We start from the raw sequence: 15,847 nt of genomic DNA, 5'->3' as shown, positions 1-15,847 counted from the left end.
AAGCTTCATCTTGTGCCTCAATTGATGCAGTGTCACCTGGTTGGTCTATGCCTATTCAAGCCTGTAACTGTTGCTGTCCAACAGACGTCAAGACCGCGATCACGCCACTACCCGAGTCCTGGTCGTCAGCCGTGAAGAATCCGAGATTCGACAGGCGTTGCGAACCGACGATCCGATCCGCCTTGCCGAATACCAAATTTCACCCGGACAAGTCCACGCCGATGCTACCGCGTTCGCGCGGTCCCAAACGATCCACACAGTCGGGGCGTGTTGAAACCGACTTTACTCCGCCTTCCCGCGAACTTGCCAAGATATCATACAGCCCTTTTACGCTAAACTAAGTTTGAGAGACAGGGCCGCAGAATCTTTCTCAATACGGCATACATCCGGGCAATATATAGACGGGGCAGGTCACCCAGGCTGCTTACATGTAGCTGCCTGGTGGTAAAAACCACACCCAGGCTTATTGCAGCTTCCCTGTCCAAGTGCATGCATGGATAGATGGATGGAATTTATTTCGCCCGGAGGCGCGAAGCCTAAAGGGCCTTGGCACGCTAACTACATCCAATTCGTTGACGTTCAATCATCAACTCGTACAAGCCCTCTACTCTCTCCCCTTTCTCACGCCACTTGTTGCCTCTTGACTTAGTTTAGCAGATCGACTTGGGGGCTGCGTTCTCCAAGTGTTCAGCGTCCTATCTTCAGCAGCTAAAGCGGGATCTGCTGGCTGAGGCTGTGTGGTCACCACACAGCCTCAGCCAGCACAAACACCACAGTGCCACTGTGGTGTTTGTGGAGTTCCCCTACTGTGATTGATCCAGTCTCCGTCCTTCCTCGTCAAGATCCAATCTCCCGGTCGCCACTGCGTACTTGATCGTTGCCCGGACTGCTTTCATGTCTGGCGACCACATTTTTGGATCCGATGGGGCTTTCCCTCCCAGGTAGAATAAGAGGCTCCCTCGTCTTGCCACTGTGCATTGCAACATGTCCTCCCTCAGAGCTGCCCATCTCACGCATCGCAATAGAAAATGTTCCACTGTTTCCCTCGCTCGGCCGCAGGGACAAAGGTCTGACTCGACCGCTCTGATTCTGCTTAGAAAGCCGTTCAGCCTCGCCATTCCGGTTCGGAGTTGTGCCAAGATACAGGCCTCTTTTCGTTTTAACTTGTTGTAGAGATCGCGAGTGTGCTTGCCAGGAAGTGCCACGTCCAGAGCCTTTGAGAATTTGCCTACGCCTTCCGGGAGAGCTCTCCCCTGTCGTTGTTTGGCCAATGCCAGCCTGATTGCGGTGGACTTGGCTTGGGGCATTTGGAGGTTGGGTATCTGTCCTTGCCTCGTTGTCCTTTGCGCTGCCGCCTTGGCCTCTAGGCCCAAGGTGAAGTTGGCTTCCGCTGGGATCCACAGGAAATCGACGGAGTTCCCACTTTCTTGGTGTAGTTTAGCCAACTTGTAAATTTGCTGTATAGTACCTTGGCCAGACTGTTGTCGCGGTTGCCTAATTGCTGCTAGCGCTGACTGGTTCCTGGTGACGATGGTGAGGTGCCTATGGCAGGCGTTGGCCGGAATCCTCTCCAAGGCCATTGCGATGGCTGCTGTAACGGTCTCAGGTAGTATATTGCAACTAGCTGATGACGACTCTACGAGTACACTGAACTTGGAGAAGAAAAGGAGAGACGACAGACTCTGGTAGCTCGCAAGCATACTTATCCTCGTAGGCGCGCTGGTCTGAGCGCGTTGCTAGAAAGTTCGGTGTGCTGTGGGGCGAGTGGGAATAGCCTCATCAGGGGTCTTGGTATTGGCCGAGAGTCGCCGAGGCTCGCACCGGGCCCAGCCCGTTACATGTTGTCGTACTCGTCATTAGAGCCGCTCCTATACGCGCCGTCCTCCAGGTCCGAGTCATCTCCCAGGTCCGAGCTGTCTCCGGGATCCGAGTCGTCCTCGAGGTCCAAGCCATCTTCAAGGTCCGAGTTATCTTCAATGTCCGAGTCGTCCCCGCTGTTATCGCTACCATCGCCAGCCGGAGGGTCTTGGCCGGTGCAGTGCTGCATGGTGCTGCTAGACCATCGGCCAGACGACGCGTCGACAAGGTCCCAGAGCCTATGATCCCAGAGGTCTCCGCCCGACGGAGCACCTCGCCCCGTAGCGGCACGTCCGTGACGCCCGTGTAGTCTGACCGCGGCGCTGCCGCAAGCCGGTAGCTCCGGAATACGAATGCTATATAACGCTTCCAGAGACGCCGGTACGCCTTCGTCGTGCAACGGGATACGAAAGCGAACGGCTTCTTGTAACCGTCTTGGCCGAAGCTCCGTAGCCTGCAGAGGACGGACCGGCTCGTATATCTTGCAGTTTTGTCGCATCGGTCGAGCATACGGTCGACCGCGTCCATCAGGAACGAAATTCTCTGCTCGTCCTGGCAGCTGCTGGTTACGTCGGATCACCGTCGTATGCGCCTTGCTCGAGGGCGCGGTCGCGGGCGAGGTCGCGGCGGTCCGGGAGCTCGGCCAGCGCGAACAAGATGTCACGCCGCACGCCCTTGTACGTCGCCGGCCACCGCATCCGGTCCATCCACGGAGTTGACGCAGCGAATATCGCCACCTCCCGTGTCTCGGCCGTATACCCGCGGCTGGCTCCCCAAGTCGACGAATCTCTTCTCGCGGGCCAGGATCGTATCCAAGTGTACCTAGGTATCCGGACTGACGGGTAGCAGCCGCCCACGGCCTCGGACCGTGTCGGGGGGGGCCTGGGTCTCTAAACTGACGGGTAGTAGGAGTGGTTGCTTCTTGTTTCCCGCTCCGGCGGCTTTCCTGCTCCCTTGCGGTGACCGAGTCGGCACGATCGGTTTCGGTAGCAGAACCCGCAGCAGGCCACGGACGGTTCGGTCCTCCCGGCTGACCTCGAACCAGCCGCTAGTCAGCCCGTGAGGGGAAAAGATGCTGGCATAGCACGCCATTGATCCACGGAAGCTCCTCGTCGAACGGCGATGGCGGACCGGAACCGGCCGACGGCCTGCCGCTCCTCTGCTGGTTATGCCAGCCGTGCACTTTCCGGGCGTGCTCCTGGATCTTCTTCGGATGGCAGACGACATACGGGCATACGCGGCACTTGAGCCCGTCCGGCCGCGGAGGGCCGAGGAATAGGATCGCCTCGGCCGTCGGTGGAGGGAATTCGAAGCCGGCGAGGTCCTCCTGCGTCCGGATGATGTCGGGCAGCTGCTGGACCGCGCGGGCGGTAGCGTGTCGCTCGGCGACGGGCACATCCGCGTGTCGTGTCCGCAAGTGGGCTGGTACCTCGTTGGCCACACAGGCGAATCGGCAGCGCTTGCAGATTACGACTCGGTGCTGTGGCAGGTGGACGAAGGGCTCCATCGCGGATAACTGTGGTGGTCTCTCTCTGGGGGCCGTCGCTCTTATCTGCTGTCCGTCCGAACCTCTTTCGCCTTTTTAAAAATGGAGTCGCGAGAACGCGCTTCGCATCTCCCTCAACCCCCCTGGAACCGTACCCCCGGAACCGTACCCCCGGGCAATCGAACCCTACCCCCCGGGCATCTCTTGGGCTCGGCCAATGGCAGGGCGGAACTCTACCCCTGGGAAAGCTCCAACACCCTGGACGGAACTCTACCACCCCAGGCGCCAAGAGATGCCTGTTTGGGAGAAGCGCGCACGTGGAAGGCCTGTTCAGTGGGGCTTAGTGGGTCCGGGAGGCAGGACTCTACATGGGTTCAGCCAATGGCAAAAAGGAACCGTAGAGGCTGGCTAAGTGGGGCAAATAATGGAACTGCACCCAATTCCGAGCGATGATGCTTCTAGTAGAGACCGTCACGCAGCACTTGCGGGATAGCATGCTTATCGGCGAGATGGCGTGTCACGCAGTCTCCGATTAGCTGCAACGAGCTGGGGCGCCGAATGGTACCTTTATATATGCGAGCCCGCCTATCTGTTCCTCATTTGCCTGTAAGTTGCCTGTTTAACGACCATCGGCTGACTACTCAATGCTTACAGTGGACGGCGAATTTTAACAAAGCCCTAATGGCGCGGCATTCTAGATCCAATGCTGTACCTGTGGCCGGTCCTAGGCGTTGATCAGAAACCTCGTGCCCGGCCGACTTCGCCGAATGTATAGATGAGTGTAGCTGCGCAAGCGTTTAGTTTGTGGCCCATCGAGATGCGCCTGAGGACCCGTACCACACCTGTAGGCTTAACGAGTTGAGTGCTTTCTCGACCAACGGATGCGGAGCCACGGACATGCACAGCAACGCCTGGGTGGTCGACCTGCCGGCTATCGAGACGCACGACTTGGCGGCCGTCACGCGCCCGACCGAGTGTCCCTTTGCCATTGGCCAGCTCCCCATCTCGTGGGTGGGCGAGTCCTTCTACATCGACTGCGGCAAACGCCATGGCGCCGAGATACTCTTCGGCGACCGTCAGCTGTCGCTCAAGAAGTGTATCGAGGTTTGCGGCAGGCTCCTAGCTTGCCGCAACGTCGACTACGATGCTCGGCGCCAGACCTGCTACTACGGCAAGTACTAGGGCGAGCCTACTATTGACGCCGCTGGCTGGGCGAGCGCTCACCCGCTGGGCAACGTAAAACCGTGTGCGGCATGTAGCGGCCGCTGCCCGATCGTGAGTCCTCCGTTACCGTCTGGAGCTGTCAGTGTAACGGTCCCAGGAGTATATTGCAACTAGCTGGTAACGAACTCTACGAGTTTGTCTCGAATGGAGAGAGAAGAAGAAAAAGAGTGATAGACTATGCAAGATATCTGCCGTCTTATACCTCCACATCCTTGGCCTATGCGCTGATATCGAACAAGATAGAAGTCCACCGAATCTCGAGTATTGGCCGAGAGTTTGCCGAGGCCTTCACGGGCCCAGCCCGTTACAGTCAGGTTGTACTTTAGTATGTTTGCTAATGAAGAGATGATGGGACCCTGACCCGTCCGCTGCACAGCCCGAACACTGGCCGTTTCGACAAGACCTCCCCATGCCTGCTAAGGTAATGAACCGAGAGGTCCGAGGTTGTATTTGGGGGAGTAGACAGGTGCTTTGTTTAGTGAGGGGAATCGTATGGGATACCCAGGGATTGGAGTGAATACACCATCCCAGTTTCCCAGGCTCGCCTGTTTTTTGCCATTATCTCAGCGAAAGAGATCAGCACGCTCGGCAGCCGGGTTTGGAAGGGCACCAGAGCAGTCAGCGGAAGACAATAGGTTGGTTGCTGGAGCAGAGTCATTCTCGGAGCATGTTATTAGGTCAAACTTCCTTCCCGAGAATGATCGCCCGCTACAGACAAACAATGAAGTGCATTAAGGTACGGACTGTACAGAAGAACAAGGAAAAAAAGCGAGATGCTTTGTCACAACTCCACCCGTTTACGAGGCCTGCCCACGACATCTCAGGTAAGCGTTCAAATTTCAACTTCGTTGATCGGCGCATTCCAGCAAATTTTTAGCCGAGGTTTGGATTACGGAGCAACCTACGAAGAGCTATAGAACCTCGCCCTGAGCTGGCAGGAAGGCGGCGAACAAGAGTGGAGCGGAGAAAGTAAACCGGTCCGTCCCGTCGACTCATCATCGGCGTTGTGCTTCTAAGCGACTGCCTGCAATACCTGGAGTGGGATGTGCTGAGTAACGGCATATCCACCATGGACCACCAATGCAACCCACGGCTAGGCAGCCGTTTACAGCGCAACCGCTTACAGTTGCAAGCTGATATCGGCCGACATCGGCCCAACATCTCGAAACGTATGGCCAACCTACACAGGAGGGGGAGAGTTGTCAAGGTGGACCTCAATACGAGCGATGAGATATCATGTTACAGTGCATCGCGCTCGACTCGATCCGCCCTCCGGAGTGACAGGGGAAGAGCCAGAGGTACACCGCTCCGTTGAGTAATCATTCACGATGGTCAATGGACGGACATTTAGTGAGATTGAAGGATGTAACATCCAGCTAGCATTCAAGAAATATAGAGCACTGTGAGATACAAAGATGCAACGCTCGGTCGAGCATAAAATGGGCAACATCTCTCCAGAGTTTGCGTCCTCCTCTCGTACTCTCACAGCAACAATCTCCACAGCCCTCATTTCCAGTCCACCGTTAACCGGTTTCCGTGCTCTCACCAAAATGAAATCGTTCGCCGCCCTTGCCGCCCTGCTGGCCCTGGCCGCAGCCTCTCCCGTCGAGCTGAGCCCCAGAGACGAGACCTCGCTCGAGAAGCGGGACACCGAAATTCTCTATCTCTCCAACTGCCGGTACCTCGTGTCGTGCTGCCAGCCGGAAGCCCACTCGTCACACATCTTTGTATGTTGGCACTCTCAAGGCAACAAGAAACTGGTCATCCACTGACAACGATTCCCTTTCAGTACTACTCGGCTAGTGCCAACTCACAAAACGGCAACGCGCCCGCCAGCAACGACCAGTGCGCCGTGACGACGGACAACTACGTTTGGTGGGAGCAGGACGGCAGGTCGTGCAAGTTCCCCACGGGGGTCAGCGTCGTCACGCACATTGACGCGGACGCCGCGAGCCGTCCGCTCTACTCGTGGGCTGGGTATGTCCTTTCTTTCTGCGTCCTCTGATTCTTACCGAGGTATAGCAGTGAAGCTGACTGAGAGTGTACAGGTGGGCCTCCAACGGCTACAAGAACTTCAACTGCTACCGCGACAACGGCCGCACGCTGTTCACCACCAGCGGCCCCGAGTGGGCCAACACCTGCTCGAGCGTTTACTACTGCGTACCGCAGTAGCCCTAGTGCTCTTATGAGGTGGATGATGCGCCTATAGTGAGGGAAAGGGGTGGCAGACACATGATTTAGGCCATACCCCACATGAACGGCCAGCAACAATGCTTAGGGCAGCGTTGCCGTTTATGTGCTTGTTGCTGGCCGGTGGACAATGCATAAGCGATGGCATCTAGTAAACTTACCTATACTGAATTATGTATCGACCCGATGTGGTGAGGTTATGTTGACGGAATGCCGGCTCGCCCCGATGTACTCTCGATTGTCCTGTCAGTTTGGTCTAAGCGTTATATAGGGTATAGTCCATGGCATTCTCAAGATAGAGGTGACAGTGAGGGCGTTAAATCCATGGCTACCGGCCGTATTATAACGTACAGCAGTGTTGGCCGCCAGCGATGCCCCGTTTTTAGAGTGACATCGAGACCGATTTCTCGATTTCAGCCCAGCAAAATAAACTTCACATCTTTCAAAGGCTCTCTGGCGGTATCGAGGCTCAGCTAAACGATAGGGCATCTTCTCGGGGTGTTGGGCGGGTAGCGACGCCTGCTTGGTCATGTTCAAGGCCCATGCAAGCACACAGCTGCTATAACTGTCACCTCAGCCTCTGGGTTGCAACCAGGGTTGCCAGATGGGTGTTCATTTGCTTGACGGATGTCTCCTTCCTCCATGGACTGCTGAACCAGGTCAATGTAGACTTGCGCAAGAAACCGCCTGTTACCGCTATTCATGGCCGTCTCTGCCTGACGCAGCAGTTCCTCTTTGGATCTCGGCTGCGTCCTCTTGGAACGACACCCGGCGTTGATCCTGGAGCAGAGTTTAGCTTGGCCAACAAGTACGTCGTGTCCCTCGCAACCACAGCTCCGCCGAGATAGATCAATGACGGGCAAGGAATCGGCAAGACGGGCAGCCAGGTGAGGAGGTCGTTAGTTGGGAGAGTTGTCCCACCAGCTTAGGCAGGAAACAAGGCTGGTGGCAGGCCTCTTATCTCGCTCCGCGCAAGTTGGGCGTCTTCTTCGCTTCTTGGCAGCCCCCGTGACATATTGCTAATGGCGCCGTCAGCTTCCGCCCCTTGGGCAGCAGCACCCGGATCATCGTTTCGGTCAGCGACAAGCCGAGCCACGACCCTAGCGGCGGGCACAGCCTGGAAGAGATCATTACCGCCCTGCTCGGGGCAGAAGTTTGCGTCATCGGTATCGACACGCTAATCCTCGGCAGGGGCGTGAATGGCAAGGGCCAGGCTTCCCAGGTGACCAGCAAGACCGGCGGCGTCATGTCACCATCCAACCAGAAGTCATCTCCTATGATGCCGGCTTGGCCCTCACGTTCCAACCCCCCGTCATCACAGTCACCAACGGCACCGTCGTCCACTCCCTCGAGATCGTCAAGGTATCCGGCGGCGCTACGCAGGACACAACCATCCATTACTCAATCCAGGTTCTTCTGGACGGCACGCCCCGCGGGGGCCGCGCGGCGCGGCGGCCCGCCTTCATCTAACGCATCGCCGTGGAGGTCCAGATTCTCGGGTCACAACGAAGCGGTGAGGGCGTCTGCAGAACTCTCACTGCCCTACAGCTCAAGTTCCGACGACGTCGACATTCTGGCCTTCCTGCCACAATAATGGCTACAGAAGCACCTGCCGCGGTCGCCGCTATTCCTACGCGTACTGAAGCAGATCAAGCCTTCCTCCTTCAAACGCTTTCCCGGCTACCTATTGACTGAACACAGCGGGGCAGCGTGGTCGTCGGTATGGAGGTTCGGGTATGATGATTCGCGCAATGGCAAAGACCGTGCATGGGTATGCCTTCGATGTATCCAACAACGCAACCGGAAGCCGGCCGCCTATAACCCACGAAACCTCGCGAACGTCGAGATTCACCTGTTCAAGTCTCACCAGTTTAGCGATCCTATGGGTAAGCGGCCGCCGTCTTCTACCGCCAAGTTCCAACGCGAGAGCAGCGACTCGAGATCCATCGCCACCTCCAATCTCAATGCGAACAACCCCGGAGATCAGAGGATGGCCAACCACTTGATCAGTGCGTTAGATAAAGCTGAATTCCAACGGAGGATTGTAAAATGGCCCATCAGCGCCAATCTTCCTTTCCGCACAGCTGAACATGCTTATCTCCGCGATGCCTTCTCCTACCTCAACCCTTCTGTCGACATTCAACAATACGGCGTTGAGTCTACACACGGTGCTTCGTATGAGTGCCGAAGTTGAGCGCTTGTTCAGCATTACTGGCCATATGGTTCCTCCTTTACGCAACCGGCTACAGGCGAACCCAAGAAGTTGTCACGAGCCGCTATTCGACTACCTTTTGCAAACATCCTCCCCTAAACAGCTTTGTGAGAAAGTTATTACGACCTTACTGCCAAGACTCGATCGTCTTATTTTTTTGCTTCAATCGGTTAAGCAGGGTGGCCTGACATTGGCCAATGTTAGGCTCCTGCCCAAGCTTGAACATCTCGAGAGAGCGCTGGGTCGCTGGCAGCCCCAGCATGCGTCCTGCTTCAATCCCAGTGGGCCACCCAAAGGTCTTCTTTTACGGAAGCAGTGTTGACAGAACCTATTAAGTCCCGCCACGAGCCACAACACTACCCGGGCATGGCTTGACCTCGAGTACCATTACTTGGTCATGTACAGTTTCCCTCCCGCCAGCTACGCCATGCAACACCACAACAGCACCTACACGGAGGCGGACAGGTCCGACGGGATGTCCAACTCCAAGGAAACGGCCCCCGCCCGTTTGGCGGACCGGGCCAAGACTTTCAGCTACCACATACTTTCGGTTGTCGTTGACCTAGCGCCTACCAATTTTCCTGAGATACCTGCCTGTCCGATGCCGGATATTTATCGTTACTGCAAACCTGCATCTGCTGAAGGCTCGTGATACTTTATGATTGCTCCGCGACTAAGTCTGCGCAAGTCCTACTTACACTAACGTACCTGTCTGTAGAGCACTCTCACCGCAAACCCCGACGTAACTGAGTCCGATCCCAACATCCAGCTCCTCCGTGCTTCCATTGCATCCATCCGCGGCGCCTCGCCAGACGACACTCACATGGCGATCCGCTAGACACTCTTCCTTGGGATCCTACTTGATACGTCGATACGATCGTCGTCTTCCGCGGAAGGGGACGTTCTCGTGGTAATAGCGGGGCCGTGGATGCCGGTGAACAAGAACACCCACACAACGTCTCTGGCGGGCAGGGGCACACTGCTGCTGCAACCATGGAACCTGACTGGTGGCCGCGGTATCCCATGATGGCATCCGCTCCCTGGATGGAGACGATTGCCTCACTGAATCTGCATTTGAACCCGTCCGCCGGGCTGGGGGCACAGATTGGGAGGGACCCATTCCGGTGGTGGGACGGAGCGTTTGGTATGACGGGAGCTGTTAGTTTCCACTAGGGACGTCAAGGCCATGGTACGCTCTCCACGTGTTGGCTATTTCGCTGAGGTATGATCCGCTCAAACGACATACACAGTTTGACCGCTATTCTTTGATCGGCCTCGATAGGGATGTCAACGGATAAATTCAACCATCCGAGCACTAGTGTTCTCTACCACCGCTAACGCAACTCCGTCCCTACTGGCCATAAAACCTCCAACACCAGTCACTCTGCGCCGGCTCCTCCCTCCCATTCGCATAGAGCTGTCTATACCTCTCTCTCATAACAAACTCCTCGACCTGTTTCTTAATCTTATCCTTCTCCCGATACGCCCATTCCCTATGCGGATACGGTAAATCAGCGTGGAACCTCCCCAGCCCAGCATCCGTCAGCTCCCTCAGCGGCCGCGCCAGATCCATATACGCCCCCATAACCGTCGCTCCTTCCTCGATAGTAATATGGCGGTAGTACGACTCCGGCCCGTCGTCCATCTCTGCTACGACTAATCGGACGGTGAGGCCCGGCAGGTTGAGCTTGTCCCGAAGCCAGGAAACAGTTGACGCCCAGTCCTGCATGGCGGGGTGGTGGGTGCCGGGCCAGGTGGAGGCACGGTAGGGCGGGAAGACTAGTTCTAGGAAGCGGAGGTGGGGCAGTGAGTGGGCAGGGACAAGATCCCGCAGGAACTCGGAGGCCGCGAGACGGTCGTGGGGGTAGGGGTAGTCGGAATGGGATCCGGCGCGTAGTGCTCGTGGCGCTCGAGCAGCGGGACGACCCACGGCGGGGAGGGTTTGTAGTCGTGGATGATGAAGCGGTTGCAGGAGAAGAAGACGAACTGCGCGTCGTGGTGGAGAGTGCGGCAAATGAGGAAGGGGTCGGCGCCCGGCGGGGTCCAACACTTGCATGTGGAGGAGAAGGCCGCGTGGCGCCGGCGGCAAAAGCAACCGACGCTTTCGTAGGCGCTGCCGTTGCGGAAGCAGTCAGAGAATTGGTTGCAGTACCCATGGTCGGGAGAGTCGTCTGGGTCGGTGCGGAAGTGGTAGATTGCGTATGCGCGGTCTTGTCGGCTCCATAGGACTTGACGTCTTGGGGTTACGAGGTCGGTGTGCTCGAGGATTCGGAGGCGGAGCTCGCGTGGCAGGGTTAGCAAGGTAATATCGGTCGCCTTCGGGGTCGGTGGGAGCTGGAGGGGCTGCGTCGGGATGCCGCAGGCGTGTGAGATGGCATCTCGAGCGAGCTGCTCGAGTTGCCGGTGCTTGTGCTTGGCCAGACGGATGTGGCATTCCCTGAGATGCAATGGGGGCAGCTGGTGGATGGGTGCAAGGATAGCATTTGCTATCTCCAATGCTTGGGCGTGCTGTGGGTCGATATCGCAGACCAGGGAGAAGGTGAGGCGCCCCGGAGCAACGTTGGACAACAGGTGAGCGGTCGATTGCCACTCCGTCAAGACTGCGTGAGCCGTACCCAATGGATCGTCCTCGTAGCGCCGAGGGTCCGGAGTCAGAAGGGGAAGCTGGTGCGTGTGGCCGTTTAGGCGACCTTGGTGCTTCTCTTCACACCAAATGATGCCCCAATACTTGGAATTCATGCCATCCTCGAGGCAGCAGGCGATGTCATAGCCGTGTCGGGTGAGGTGGTGGCAGGACGCCTGGTTAAGAACGATCTTGAGGTTCGAGAGACACCGCAGTGACGGAGCGGTCAGAGCATGCAGCGTGTGCAAAGGGCAGAGCGTGGTGTCATGACCATACTCCGCGTGCGGCCTGTGGTAATCGAGAATGAACTGGTTTTTGGAGTAGAGCAGGGCAGAGGCCTCAGCGTGAATGGCGCGGCAGGACAGCAGCAGGCCGTGGAAGCTGTCCGGGTCTGGTACGAAGCGCGACTCGTAAAAGTCCTGCCCGCGGCGCAATCTGAGTTGGCCAGCGTGTAGGAAGAAGCGGTGGGGGGTGCTGCCCCACGGTGTCAGGCCAAGATGGCGGTAGATGCGGTGTCGGATGTGTGAGGGAAGGCCTAAAAGAAGCGAGGATGGCGATGTCACCGGCCAGGCAGTGCCGGGCGAAGATGCCATTGGTTGCTTTGCTAAATCCAGTCGCTAACACAGTAATACTTTGGTTAGGCTTGTTTGTTTTGAGGGACAACGGATGGGTATCTTCAGGTTGATTGGACGCCAGGTTGGATGGTTGGGTGATTGCCCGGTTCGAGTGGGCACATCGTTATCGCTGATGTCTTCTATCGCACAGTTTTTTACGGTGCTTTACAGGCACTGCCGGGTCTTGGTTTACTGTGTAGTTGAAGGAATAATTCATGCGACCAGTACACCGATCACGGTTCAGCTACAGTACAAATCGCTTTTCTCATTGTACCGATGGTAAGGGGAGCCTTTCGGCTTCATTCTTGTCCGAAGGATAGATTCGTACCTGGCAGATCATCTGCTGTACGGATCCGTACCTGTCAGTGCCCCGACAACAGGGACTGTGCGGAGAAGATCCAGAGGACCGGAAGTCGGTTTCGAACACGACTGTACGGAGGTTCCTACCAAAAGTTCCACCGCACCGCCATGAATTCTGCGTAGCAAATTTACCTGATCAGGCCCTGCAAGTTAAGACGGATAAGGATGAAGCTAACACGTAAGCTAGGCTTAACTGAGAAGATGAGGAGAGAGCGCTCTAAATTCTATCTTTATAAGGACTGGACTATGGAAGATTAGAAGCGGGTAATCTACACAGTAGTCTAGCGAGATATCTATTGTCATCAATCATTGATGGGGAGGATATTGGATTTGGAGGACTCCTCAAGAGAGGTTCGTTAAGTCGGCAATTCGAGAACGATTGAAAGGATTTACCGAGTTCTAATTTTAGGGCTGTTTGTCACGAACCAACCATATATCGAGGCCTGGTGGGGCGACTGAAGCCAATGAAGAGGCGTAACACCTGGGGAAAGCTGAGACGGGGCCTGCAAAAGGGATCACCGGGATCTCGGGCAGACTGGTGAGCGGCTCACCAATATCACCGCCAAGAAGGTGATCGCGGTGATCACAGGTACGGAGGTACCTGAGGGAGGAAGCTGTATATAGTCTACGATCTTTAGGCCTGCGGGCATCACTGTAACTTCCTCGGTAAGCAACTCAAGTGCAAGGTTGTCAGTACCGTTGGACATTGCTTATTGTGAACCCTTTGGCTTCACCGAACCTCACCCCGTTGTCAAGTTATAACCTTCAGGAGTCCCTTTCAGAAGTTGGGGCTTAAGATTCGTCACACGTGCGAACTCAACCCGAGACAGGTCGGCGGCGGGAGAGGCACGCGCAGGGCGAAATGCCTATGGCCAGATGGTGACCGTGAACATCGATTATTCCCAACAGATATGGGCATAAACTTTCGACAAGAAGAACCTCATTCGGAAAAACACCATGAATTATGGGCCCCCACCCTTGGCCTTCCCGGCCTCTGCCTTCTCCCGCGTCTCCTGCTCTAGCTGCCAGTAACCGCCCACCGCCTGGTACTCCTTCTCCCACCCCGGCAGGATCTCGTCAAAGTCCCTGGCCTCGACGTCCTTCATCTCGGTGCACATGGTCACCTTGAAGTTCTCGGTGTGGTTCGGCTTGTAGTCGGCCCCGTCAAAGATGATGTCGACGTGCACGCTGACGGACGGGTCCTCGTCGCTGGGCGCGCGCTTGTAGTGGCGGAAGTACCCGCCGCGCTCCTCCTTGTTCCAGCGAATCACCTCGAGCGCCACGAACTTGGCCAGCCCGCCGTGCATGAAGGCGACGCGCCCGTCGTCCGGGTGGTGCTGCGCGAACGTGTGCCCGCAGTAGAATCCCTCGTTGAGCGTGCCGACGCTGGTGAGCCACTTCCTAGGCCGGCCAAAGTCCGTCTTGAGCGCGTGCCATGCGAACCGGAACATGTCCTTGTCGCCCAGCAGGAACTCGTTCCAGTAGTCGCCCTGCTCGTTGTTGAGCCACGAGGCGAGCTGCAGGTGGTACCAGTACCGCCGCTTGTCCACCCATCAGCTGCCCGCTCTCCTGTTCGTACTCGTCCGTGCGACACGCCGTGTTGGTGAGCGCCCACGCCGGGTTCTGCGGCCGCGAACGTGCAATGTCGGGCCAGAAGACGGTGTGGTACTCGCGGTAGACGCGCGACTCGTAGAGCACCGCCGGGTCCAGCACGGGGACATTGTCCGAGTCGAGCAGCAGCGGCTCGGCAAACTTGGAGTTGATGAGTGCGGCCGGTTTGAGCTGATAGTTGACCAGGCGGTCCTTGCGGATGTGGATGATGTTGGTCGCCGGGTCGGACAGGTCGTTGAATGAGATGGCGTGGTGCATGCCTGCGAGCTCCTTCAGCGTGTTCTCGTCCGTCTCGTCGTCCCAGTAATGCACCTCGACGGGCAGCTTCGACTGCAGCTTGGCCAGCCGCCGGAGCACCACCTTGAGCCGCATGACCGTGTCGGAGGTGCCGGCCACGACGACGATGCCTTTCCCTGCAAACTTGTTCTTGACTTTGTCCCACGGGATCATCTGCCGCTCGACGTATTCCTGCCAGAGCTTGCGACGCGACACAATTTCGGTGTCGGACCGCTGCGTTACCACCCACTCGGTATCGGGGCTGTACTGGAAATTCACGTATTGGTCCTCAGGCCAGTGGCACCCGGCCTTCGCCTCGGCCATGGTGAGACCCTTGAGGCGCGTTACGGCGCGGAAGTGGTCGCGGAACGAGTCGGCCCATGGCAGCTTGTGCGCTTCTGGGTCGGGCTGGCCCGTCTTCTGCGAATGTGTTGCTGTCCCGCCGGACGACACGTACTTGTAGCGTATGTCGGCGATGGCGTCGCGCTGGTGGAATGTCAAGAGGGCGACAATCGCCACGATCGCCATGGCGACGAGGAGCCTCGGTCGTCTGCCCACGGCCATGGCGGCGGCGTTTATTTTCTACGTCGGCGGTTTCGAGGTCGCACCAGACGGGCTCGGTCGTCGGTCATGGGCTCGATCGTGCGCTCGCAGAGGTGGAAGGCTGGACAAGAAACGAAGGGGAGCAGCCGCACGACAAACAACATCGAAAGTCGGGTCAGATTTTCAGACCTCATCCCTGCTTCTCATCCTGGCCGTCTTCGCCACTCCTAGGCGCGCATCTCCTGCCAAGCGCTTTCCAGGCCCCACCCTCCGCGTCAGCCCATTCGATCTTGAGCTAATTACCGGGACTCCACTGCTAAGGTAAACCTGAGTAAATTGAATGTGCCCTCCGAATAGAGTGACAGTGCTTAAAATTTATTCCGATATAAAGTGGGCCCAATTGGCCGGGCTCGATCACGGCTTCAAATAACAAAACTGGGAGTTCTACCACCTCGCACCGCATCGCAGCGCATCACAACGATCGCTAACCTTACGATACATTATATCATACTTGGTCTTTCTCAGTATTTCTCTAGCCAGCCCGTGGCTCTCAAGGCCCTCAATGCACGCCTACCCCTAGCCTCTAATGGTAAACGCAGTCGAGTATCGCTAAGAAAAGGCGATCAGAAGCTATTAGTGCGCGACAAGATATAGCTGCGGCTGACGTGTGTTGAACTGAGTGGGTTCCTTGGCACCAAGATTCACGGACTGAGCACTGATGTTCAATGCGAGACTCTCAGTCAACACAGATCCATCTGTTGGAAAGTCGTGGCACTGGAACTTCGGACGCTGAGCTGCAAGTGCCCTGCTGTTGGATGCATGGCTGCCCAACTGAGCGTCAGGCAACGTGA

General features: G+C 57.0%; 8 protein-coding genes across 8 annotated transcripts; 4 read left to right on the top strand and 4 right to left on the bottom strand.

Annotated features, from left to right (window-relative positions):
* Positions 1-1,445: 1,445 nt before the first annotated feature.
* N657DRAFT_651266 (uncharacterized protein) lies at positions 1,446-1,784 on the top strand. The gene has a single exon (XM_062794128.1). It carries the CDS (start codon positions 1,531-1,533, stop codon positions 1,687-1,689), a length of 159 nt encoding a protein of 52 aa, XP_062642205.1. The 5' UTR covers positions 1,446-1,530; the 3' UTR covers positions 1,690-1,784.
* A 50-nt stretch (positions 1,785-1,834) lies between these two features.
* N657DRAFT_685219 (uncharacterized protein) lies at positions 1,835-2,564 on the bottom strand (the record flags this gene model as incomplete). Its single annotated transcript, XM_062796758.1, has 2 exons — positions 1,835-2,096; positions 2,428-2,564. 2 exons carry the CDS (start codon positions 2,562-2,564, stop codon positions 1,835-1,837), a joined length of 399 nt encoding a protein of 132 aa, XP_062642204.1.
* Positions 2,565-2,618: 54 nt separating this feature from the next.
* On the bottom strand, positions 2,619-3,425 carry N657DRAFT_651265 (uncharacterized protein; the record flags this gene model as incomplete). The annotated part of the gene is made up of 1 exon (XM_062794127.1): positions 2,619-3,425. A coding segment is annotated over exon 1 (409 nt), but the record flags the coding sequence as incomplete, so codon positions are not given.
* Positions 3,426-3,509: 84 nt separating this feature from the next.
* N657DRAFT_651263 (uncharacterized protein) lies at positions 3,510-3,754 on the top strand (the record flags this gene model as incomplete). The annotated part of the gene is made up of 1 exon (XM_062794126.1): positions 3,510-3,754. A coding segment is annotated over exon 1 (184 nt), but the record flags the coding sequence as incomplete, so codon positions are not given.
* A 486-nt stretch (positions 3,755-4,240) lies between these two features.
* N657DRAFT_685217 (uncharacterized protein) lies at positions 4,241-4,525 on the top strand (the record flags this gene model as incomplete). Its single annotated transcript, XM_062796757.1, has 2 exons — positions 4,241-4,447; positions 4,502-4,525. 2 exons carry the CDS (start codon positions 4,241-4,243, stop codon positions 4,523-4,525), a joined length of 231 nt encoding a protein of 76 aa, XP_062642201.1.
* A 1,385-nt stretch (positions 4,526-5,910) lies between these two features.
* Positions 5,911-7,138, top strand: N657DRAFT_651261 (uncharacterized protein). The gene is made up of 3 exons (XM_062794125.1): positions 5,911-6,294; positions 6,357-6,544; positions 6,616-7,138. The coding sequence occupies exons 1-3, from the start codon at positions 6,118-6,120 to the stop codon at positions 6,737-6,739; spliced, it is 489 nt and encodes a 162-aa protein (XP_062642200.1). The 5' UTR covers positions 5,911-6,117; the 3' UTR covers positions 6,740-7,138.
* A 3,182-nt stretch (positions 7,139-10,320) lies between these two features.
* N657DRAFT_667179 (uncharacterized protein) lies at positions 10,321-12,284 on the bottom strand (the record flags this gene model as incomplete). The annotated part of the gene is made up of 2 exons (XM_062795376.1): positions 10,808-12,284; positions 10,321-10,754 (listed from the first exon to the last, which is right to left on the bottom strand). The coding sequence occupies exons 1-2, from the start codon at positions 12,183-12,185 to the stop codon at positions 10,321-10,323; spliced, it is 1,812 nt and encodes a 603-aa protein (XP_062642199.1). The 5' UTR covers positions 12,186-12,284.
* Positions 12,285-13,528: 1,244 nt separating this feature from the next.
* N657DRAFT_667178 (glycosyltransferase family 71 protein) lies at positions 13,529-15,189 on the bottom strand (the record flags this gene model as incomplete). The annotated part of the gene is made up of 2 exons (XM_062795375.1): positions 14,103-15,189; positions 13,529-14,056 (listed from the first exon to the last, which is right to left on the bottom strand). The coding sequence occupies exons 1-2, from the start codon at positions 15,015-15,017 to the stop codon at positions 13,529-13,531; spliced, it is 1,443 nt and encodes a 480-aa protein (XP_062642198.1). The 5' UTR covers positions 15,018-15,189.
* Positions 15,190-15,847: the final 658 nt, after the last annotated feature.

The sequence above is a fragment of the Parathielavia appendiculata genome (genome assembly GCF_033297405.1).
Source record: "Parathielavia appendiculata strain CBS 731.68 unplaced genomic scaffold N657scaffold_46, whole genome shotgun sequence".
NCBI lineage: Eukaryota > Fungi > Ascomycota > Sordariomycetes > Sordariales > Chaetomiaceae > Parathielavia > Parathielavia appendiculata.
This window is presented reverse-complemented; position numbering and strand designations above follow the sequence as displayed.